The sequence below is a fragment of the Pectinophora gossypiella genome, chromosome 3, assembly GCF_024362695.1.
Source record: "Pectinophora gossypiella chromosome 3, ilPecGoss1.1, whole genome shotgun sequence".
Classification (NCBI taxonomy): Eukaryota; Metazoa; Arthropoda; class Insecta; order Lepidoptera; family Gelechiidae; genus Pectinophora; species Pectinophora gossypiella.
The window spans coordinates 17378125-17388305 of record NC_065406.1 but is presented as its reverse complement, the minus strand read 5'-3'; the positions used below and the strand labels follow the sequence as shown (position 1 = coordinate 17388305).

Here is a 10181-nt window from a genome sequence, read left to right as displayed (position 1 = left end):
TTTTTTTACATTAGAATCAGCCAATTCGTTGGCTTTTAACGCGTCTGCTCCTATTGAGCAGCCTATTTTTATTTCTGACATTTGTAATTTAAATTAAATTTAATGACAACAGAGAAAAACTTTGGCTGTAGTAAGTTAAATGAGGACATATTAAATATAAAATGCAATAAGAAAAATACAAATGTAATCAACCTGGTACACCAAAACATACAAGGAATATTGGGCAAGGAACTTGAAATTGAACTTTTTTTAAACAGTAATTGTGTTGATATTATGTGCATAACTGAACATTGGCTAAAAAAACATGAGTTCGTTTGCTTCAATAATCACCAGGTTGCCAGCTCGTACAGCAGGGAGACGGCTATCCGTGGCGGTTCATTAATATTAGTACGTAATTGTTTAAAATATAAGGAACGAACGGATATTGTAAGTCTCTCAGTTGAGCGAACTGTTGAGCTAGCCTGTATTGAACTCAGCCGGCTTATTGTATTGAGCGTATACAGACCCCCCGCTTCATCTTATGATCTATTTGAGAAAGTTATTGATGAAGCTTTATGCAAATTATGTAATAAAAGCAAACATGTTATCGTCTGCGGTGATTTTAATATTGATATTCTGGAAAATTGCTCATTAAGTACTACATTCAAATCTTTATTTCTGTGTTATAAACTTGTAAATCTTTTTTCAGAACCAACCCGAATCACGTCACAGTCCGCGAAATGTATCGATAATATTTTTAGTAACTTAGAACCTTGTGATAAATTAATAATTAATAAATTAAAGTCAGATCACTGTGGTCAACAAATATCTTTCAACTTATTTGTTGACCGCTCACTGAAAAAGGATGTTACATGCAATCCCATATCAAGTAGTCGTTTAGAACAATTCAAAGATAATATGTCAAACAAATTACCAGAACTTCCTTACTGTGATGACCCAAATTTGTTATATAACTCCCTATTTAATCTAACAAAATCGGAATTTAATAAAGTATTTAAGGCAAAAACAATTAAGAAAGCAGACACACCAATTTTTAGTGACTGGGCGACGGTAGGAATTTATAAGAGTAGAAACAGGTTGTATGAACTTTACGAAGAAAGAACATACAATCATAGCGTAGCTTTTCACGACTATGTAAAACAGTATTCAAAAGTTTTCAAACGTGTTTGCGTTACCGCGAAGGCAATGTTTGTTAGCAGTAAAATTAAAGGTAGCTCAGATATTATTAAAATGACTTGGAAAGTTATTAATAGCGAAACTGGGAAAGTCAAAGCACGCGATCTCGAGTATCAATTACAAATTGACGGTAAACTACTCACAAATGATAAGCAAGTTGCTGAAGCTTTTGAAAAATTCTTTACTGACATTCCATTTTCGACTACCAAGGACTTGAAGTCATCTCCTGCACTCGCTCAATCACTTGTAAGGGAGCACATAGATACGTCCAAAGTAGATAAACTAACATTTACACACGTGAGTCCTAGGGACGTCTTAAGAGCTTTTAAATCTTTAGAAATCAAAAAGACTGCAGATCTTCATGGTCTCTCTGTTAAAGTCATTAACTCCGTGATTGATTGCATAGCTCCCTATCTATCATGTATATTTAATAAATGTGTAGACAATGGTGTGTTTCCAGATTTAATGAAGCACAGTAAAGTCATTCCATTGTTTAAAGCTGGTAGTACTTCTGACCCTACTAATTTTAGACCAATATCTATACTACCCACGCTTAGTAAAATATTTGAAAAAATTTTATTACTGCAATTACTTCAACATTTCAATTTAAACAATTTAATGTCTAATAAACAATTTGGTTTCACAAAGGGTCGCTCAACAACCGATGCTGGTGTTGAGTTAATAAATCATGTTTTTCAGGCTTGGGAGGAGTCCAAAGATGCTATTGGTGTCTTTTGCGACCTTTCCAAAGCCTTCGATTGCGTTTGTCATGATATCTTGATCGCGAAACTTCGTCACTATGGAATAACTGATAATGCCATCGCTCTTTTGGAGTCATACCTTAGTGGCCGCGTTCAGAGGGTTGATGTGCATGGCTGCAGATCGTGTGGATCTAACGTCACTATAGGCGTCCCGCAGGGCTCAATTCTAGGTCCATTTCTATTCCTAGTTTACATAAACGACCTACCTAGTCTTGTAAAACATGAGGTGGTGCTGTTTGCAGATGATACCTCCTTACTTTTTAAAGTAAAGAGACGACAAGATTCCTTTGACGATGTAAACAACGCCATTTCAGAGGTAGTGGATTGGTTTACTGTAAACAACCTGCTACTTAATGAAAATAAAACAAAATATGTTTATTTTACGTTATCGAATGTTAGTAGGCCCCTCGATTCTATTATTGTAAAAAATAAGGAATTGGACCTCACGGATACTGCTGTATTTTTGGGAATTACTTTGGACGCTAAGTTGCAATGGAGTCCTCATATTGATAAGTTGTCCAAAAGGCTCAGCTCAGCAGCATTCGCGGTCAAAAAAATTCGTTTAATAACCGATGTAGAAACCGCGCGATTAGTTTATTTTGCCTACTTCCACAGTCTAATGTCGTACAGCATCTTGCTGTGGGGTCATGCTGCAGATATGAACAGCATTTTTGTTCTGCAAAAGCGAGCCATTCGGGCGATTTACAAATTGGGACCCAAGATGTCACTTAGAAATAAATTTAAAGAAATTAATATTTTAACCTTGGCATCACAATATATCTTTGAAAACTTAATATATGTAAAAAAACATATAGGATTATTTGCAAAAAATAGCGATCGGCACATTGTTAATACCAGGAATAAAAATAAACTTGCTTTACAAGTCAGTCGATTACATAAGATTACTAAATCTTTTAAGGGGCAATGTATACGTTTTTACAATAAGATTCCCATTGACATTCAGAATTTGCCTTTCAACTGTTTTAAGACAGTAGTTAAACAAAAACTTTACAAAAAAGGTTATTATAAAGTTAGTGATTATTTAGAAGATATGAATGCATGGGATTAACTGTCTGAGAACTGATATTAGGCAGCTAAATTACTCAATTGTATACCAATATTTTATGTTTTATGTTTATTTTTATTTTTTTAAAGAACGTCTAGGGCCCTGTGCCGAGGTTTTTCTTGCAGCTTCTTTTCCCCGGCTATACAGGTTGTGAGAAGCTGCAGTAGTTTTAGGCGGATGAGACGTTCGTTATGTAAAATTGACGATTCAAAGTGTAACTATGTTACCTACTGAATAAAGATATTTTTGAATTTGAATTTGAATTTGATGTTTTAAAGAAAGGTCAGCTCAATAGTACTCGCCAGAGCATGCTCGAAGTCTTGGATGAGAGTGTGTGCCGGACGACGCCCAGAACGATCTCATAGTTTAACAAATTATTGTAAATAACTTAGATTTTGAAATAAAGATATAGATAGTTAAATAAGTATAGTTAAGAAAATATTGTGATAACGATTGTATGTGATATTATTATTTTTGTTCCAATAAATTACACTCACCTCATTCGCGGCGCCGTCTCGTCTTAATGCGCGCAAGGCCCACTAGTTGCGAACCGTAAAATCGTATATGACTAGGGCGAGACGGCGTCGAAAACACACACAATTCGCACACCTCGCAACTCGAGGTTTATTTTTAGGAAGGTCGCAATAGGACCTTACACAACATAGCTTAGGTACAGACACAACTGTACAGAAATGAATCTTAAATAGTTGTTTTTATTTAGAACCAGCATCCCATAGAACATAGCGTGCGGTTTACAGTCCCGTACATTGGTCCTTCGAGCCGGATTACAGCCGGATAGAACATAGAAGATTCCGAATAACAGTCGGATATCGAAAACATAGTTCCGAACAACAGTCGGAAAACCTATAGTACAACTCGGATAACAGCCGGGTATAGTTAAATCCCGGGTAACAGCCGGGATACAGGAGTGTCTGGACAACAGCCAGACACGACACAGTATGAAAACCAGGAGTATGAAGTCGACAGAGATGGAACGGCCATCAACAGAAGACCCACCGGTCACCAACACAGCAACTCCCGCAGTCGCGGCCGCCGCCGTCACAGATAGAATAGATACAGCAGCCCCGCTGGTTACAGAACAGCCTGGTGGTGGTAGTACCGAAACATCTACTACCACTGGGACCAGCTCGGGCACCACAACGACGACGACGGGCACAACAGACGATACAGATAGGACTACGGGGGAATCCAACACAGAAGATAGCGTACAGAACGAGACGTTACGACCTGGATCGGTGGTCAGAGCCCCATCAGCGCCACACTCTACAGCTTCAAAGAAACGACGCCTAGCCTTACTTAAAGCAAAAGAGGAACTCCTGAAAAAAGAAGTCGAACTGGCAGCAGCACGCATCGCTACGTTAGCCGAAGAATCCGACGACGACACAGACATAGAGATAGCAAGTGTGAGCGACGTACGCACACGCACAAAGACGTGGGTGGACCAGCACTCAACGCTGGCCCCCCCGCTGCCCACCAACATAGCACCCTTAACTATAACGGGTGAATACAGAACCACAGTAGAAGAAAAACCGTCGCAAACTCAACACAGTCACGCGACACCTATAAACAAGGGGGCAAAACACAGCATAGCGGCACCCACTACACAAGGTGGATGCATCTCAACTCCCGTCACGGCGGGAGAACATGTGATCGCCAAACAACCATCGATAGAAATTACACAGTTAGCACAAGCGATCACGTTAGCTGCGCGATCAGCGTGTCCCACACCGCGCAGCACCTTCGAGCTTCCAACATACAGTGGATCTCACACAGAATGGCTGTCTTTCTACGCAGCCTACACAGCGACAGCTCCATCCTACTCCGACCAGGAGAACTTAGTACGCCTGCGGAAGAGCCTGAAGGGAATGGCGAAAGAAACGGTTGAAAGTCTTCTCATGTACAACGCGAACCCCACCGACGTAATGAAGACACTACAGCTTCGATTCGGCCGCCCCGACGCTATAGCTCACACCGAGCTCGACCGCCTCCGAGCTCTACCGCGCCTCAGCGACTCAGCCAAAGAAGTATGCGTATTTGCGACGAGGGTAAACAACATTGTGGCCACACTACGCGCCCTCCGAAAACAACAGTACCTGTATAACCCCGAGATAACTAAGCTCACTATAGACAAACTGACACCGACAATACGCTATAGATGGTACGACTTCGCGGCTGAGCAATCAGAAGACGACGCCGACCTACTGAAACTCGCAAGGTTCCTCGAACGCGAGGCTGAACGCTGTGGACCGTACGCGCAACCAGAGCGCGACACAGCTTCATCACAAACACAGCGGACAGCACCCGGCGCCGTCCAAATTCGAAAACAGACACAACAGCGTACTTACTCCACGACGGAAAAGGATAAGACAGCGTGCCCCGTATGCGACAAGACGGGACACACGGCGGTAAAATGTCAACAATTCACCGACGCGAACACAGACAAACGATGGGAAATGGCAAAAAACAAGTCACTATGTTTTCGATGCCTCACTCGACGCACTCTCAAACATGAGTGCAAAGCCCGAACATGCAACACCAACCAGTGCAACCGCACTCATCACCCTATGCTACATTTCCTGAAAAGAGAGGTCCCCGAAGAGAAAACAGAAACAGTCAGCACGGCATGGACGACGAGAAGAACTCACACCTTCTTAAAAATCCTCCCTGTCAAAGTCTCCGGTCCACAAGGCGATGTCGACACCTTCGCCTTACTCGACGACGGGTCCACAGTCACCCTAGTCGACGCCGACATCACCAACCAAGTCGGCATAAAGGGACCGAGCGACCCGCTACGCATAGAAGCCCTCTCAACCGACATAGGAGTCAGGAAATCACAGCGTGTAACACTCACGCTACACGGGGCGACTAACACCTTCGACACGCATGCCCGGACGATAGAAAACCTACAGCTCTCACCGCAACGCATCGAAAACGACGACCTCACCGAGTGCCACCACTTGTCCGACATCGCTCTACAACTAGTCTACGAGGCGACACCGAAGATACTAATAGGACAGGACAACTGGGAGCTACTCCTCGCCACCGAAACAAGAAGAGGGGCGCGGCATCAACCGGTCGCCTCCCTCACCCCTCTCGGCTGGGTGCTACACGGCGCACACACGCGCACTATAGGACATCGAATCAACTACATTACCGCACCCACACCCGAAGATAGTATGGACGAACAACTTCGTCAGTACTTCGCCATCGAGTCTCTCGCTATAGAACAGAAAAGGCCACAAAGCGACCCCGAACAGCGTGCGCTCAACATACTCGCCGAACGCACTACACGTAGCGACGACGGTCGTTACATAACGTCGCTACTGTGGCACACAGACAACGCGTCTATGCCCGACAACTACAATAACGCGTACAACCGCCTACTGTCTACAGAAAAAAAGATAGATAAAGATCCACTACTTAAACAGAAATACAACGAACAGATGGAAGCGCTTATAGAAAAGGGCTATGCCGAGCCCGCTCCGAGTACCAAAACAGCCAATAGAACTTGGTACTTACCTCATTTCCCCGTTCTCAACGCAATGAAACCGGGAAAAGTACGCGTCGTACACGATGCCGCAGCTAAAACGCAAGGTGTATCACTCAACGACTACCTGCTCACCGGTCCCGACTTACTACAGTCTCTACCGGGGGTACTCATGCGCCTCCGCCAGCACAAGTACGCCGTGTCCGCCGACATCAAGGAAATGTTCATGCAAGTCAAGATACGTGAACAAGATCGGGACGCCCTCCGCTACCTCTGGCGAGGCGACAATAGAGGCGACACGACTCCCCGAGAGTATCGCATGACATCACTCATCTTCGGAGCAAAGTCATCACCTGCGACAGCAATCTACATAAAGAATAGCAACGCCGAGCGGTACAAAGTCACAGACCCGGACGCGTACGACGCAATAGTCCGCAATCACTACGTCGATGACTATCTACAGAGCTTCGAGACAATAGAACAGGCCGTAGCTACGTCGAACAGAGTACGCGAGATACACAGCGAAGCACACTACGAGCTACGACAATGGACCTCAAACTCGCAGGAGGTTCTCACAGCACTCTCGGAGCCATCGACGACAACTCAGTCAGTCTCACTCGACGAAAACACGAAGACCGAACGGATACTAGGTCTCATCTGGAAGCCGTACAGCGACGAGTTAGCCTTCAACCTCGACCTAGCACGTCTGCCACGAGACGTGCTAAACAGAAAACAACCCACCAAGCGTGAGGCGCTCAAAATAGTCATGTCATTGTTCGACCCTCTCGGTCTCGCTTCGCCTGTCACATCTAAGGCGAAACAACTCCTTCAAGAAGTATGGAGAAGAAACATCGAATGGGACCAGCCGATCGACACTGACCTCGCCGCACAATGGACGGAGTGGATAGAACATCTCAAGAAGCTAACCCACGTCGCGATACCCAGATGTCACTTACATTACAGCGACGCTAGTAACATGCAACTACATGTTTTCGTCGACGCTAGTGAAACAGCCTTCGCCGCCGCGTTATACTGGCGCATACAGTCGCCGGAGGGACACGTGACTACATCACTGGTCTTGGGGAAGGCCAAAGTCGCACCGCTCAAAGTCACGTCAATCCCACGCCTTGAACTACAAGCGGCCGTCATGGGCAGTCGTATGGCCGCGACTGTAATAGAAGAACACGATCGAAAACCATCGTCAGTCACGTATTGGTCCGATAGCCGCACAGTACTCACCTGGCTAAAAACGGGCGCTCGCTCGTACAAACCGTATGTCGCACATCGAATCGCGGCAATAGAGGAGGTCAGCAAGCTAAACGAGTGGCGTTGGGTTCCAACTAAACTCAACGTCGCCGACGACGCGACCCGCGATGTACCAAGTGACTTCGATGTACAACACAGATGGTTCAGAGGCCCGGAATTCTTACGTGACGACCCAACTACGTGGCCTGCGGAGAAGCCACCACATATAGAAAACACCGGCGAAGAGAGACTGCACTATACAACACACAGAAGTGTCACCACAACGACACTAACAACAGCGCTCCCGGACAGTAATAGATTTTCGAAATGGGAACGCCTACTGCGAGCCACCGCTCGCGTCCTTCAGTTTATAGCTCTATGCCGCCGCAGCGCTGACGAGAAAGTCAACTACAAACGTACGGCGAAAGTCAGAGAAACAGACAGCACATGGGGGCGAAAATATAGAACCGCCACGCCCCGGCCTACAAAACAGAGGGACGACAGCTACAGAAAATTCATCCCACTAGATGCCCGATATAGCAAGGAGGCCGAAGCCCTCCTAGTGCGCGCCAGTCAACAACAGTCGTTCAAGAGCGAAATAGACACTCTGCAGAAAGGGGGCAACATACCCCATTCGAGCCGACTACGTCCTATCGCGGTCGAACTAGTCAACGGCGTGATTCAACTTAAATCACGTATAAACGCGGCGACGGACATAACACCACAGACACGAGCGCCGGCGGTCATCGACGGCGACAACCACGTAACAAAACTATACGTGGAGTACATACATCGACGCCTACATCACGCGAGCGTCGAAGCTACGATCAACGAATGCCGCCAGTACTATTGGATCCTACGCTTGCGTCCAATCGCACGCATGCTCATACATAGATGTCTGCCCTGCCGCATACGACGGTCGACACCACCGCGACCACCGACGGGTAACCACCCGCCGACCCGACTAGCGCACCATCAACGCCCTTTCACATACACTGGGCTTGATTACTTCGGCCCCCTCACGGTCACAGTGGGCAGAGGGACACAAAAGAGGTACGTCGCACTGTTCACGTGCCTCACAACACGCGCCGTACACCTAGAAATCGCCGCCTCACTAACGACAGATTCGGCGATTATGGCACTACGACGCATGATCGCGCGCCGTGGGTGCCCTACAGAAATTTGGTCCGACAATGGGACGAATCTACAAGGCGCCGACAAGGAGCTTCGCAAAACTATAGACAGAGCGACAGAAGAAGAAGCCACACACAGAAAAATCAGCTGGCGTTTCATACCCCCCGCCCCCCCCTTCATGGGCGGAGCATGGGAACGTCTCGTGCGGAGTGTGAAAACGGCTCTATACACCGTACTAGAACGAACGAGCCCGTCCGAAGAGGTCCTACACACCTTACTCGCCGAAGTGGAATACACGGTCAACAGCCGTCCACTCACACACGTCTCCGTGGACCCCGCGGACCCAGAAGCACTCACTCCGAACCATTTTTTGCTCGGCGGCACTGCCCGCGAGGGCCCGCCGGGCACTTTCGATGACAGCGACTTATCCAACAGAACCCAGTGGAGAGCCTCTCAACGACTCGCCGACCTATTCTGGACTCGTTGGATGCGAGAGTACCTCCCCGAGCTCCAAAACCGGCGGGAGCCACACGGCGAAGGAACAGTAAAAATGGGTGACGTCGTGCTCATTACCGACAACACGCTACCACGAAACGTATGGCCCCGCGGAATAATCACCGCTACCTACCCTGGAACGGACAACATAGTACGAGTCGTCGATGTCAAGACGAAGGGGGGGACACTTAGAAGACCCGTCAAGAAATTATTGGTTCTCTACTCCCCGCAACCCCCACCAATCGCGAACCAATAATTCTCTATATAAGAAAAAAATGGCGCCGAGCCGCCACACAACTCGCTCAGCCACGGCACGAGTAACATCTCCGCTCAACAAGTAACCGCTTCAACCAATCACAGCATGGAGCCTGATACAACCTTCGAAGAGGCGGCGCGAGTGGTGGAGCAAAACATGAAGACGCTGGGGAAAACAATCGAAGCGGCCAAGAAAACAACAGAAGAGGCCGTCCGAATTTGCTCCGCCCCCCCGCCGCCGCGCCGCTACCTCGGCCCTCGCGTCCGCTCCCGCGCGACGCAAACAGAATCGACGAATTTTCTACGCGATCTCCAACGGAAAATAGAACAATTGGAGAGGGAGATCATCTACCTGAGAGCGAGCCAACTTCGAGGCTCTCCATATTCTCGGGACTACTTCACTTCCGACGCGACAATCTGCTACTACCACAAGAAATTCGGAGCAGAGGCTCGCAAATGCCACCCTCCATGCACATGGGAGCTTGAAGAAGGAGTAGAGGGACGCCGCCCGCACAACAGAAGAAGGAGTATGTCGACGTAG

General features: G+C 46.9%; 1 protein-coding gene across 1 annotated transcript; it reads left to right on the top strand.

The window, feature by feature from the left end:
* The first annotated feature begins 3992 nt into the window (after nt 1-3992).
* Nucleotides 3993-9641, top strand: LOC126381183 (uncharacterized). The gene has a single exon (XM_050030707.1). The coding sequence runs from the start codon at nt 3993-3995 to the stop codon at nt 9639-9641; it is 5649 nt and encodes a 1882-aa protein (XP_049886664.1).
* Nucleotides 9642-10181: the final 540 nt, after the last annotated feature.

Bases quoted from the DNA above. Each gene is read 5' to 3' on its own strand.
- LOC126381183 (XM_050030707.1), top strand. From the start codon at position 3,993: ATGGAACGGCCATCAACAGAAGACCCACCGGTCACCAACACAGCAACT.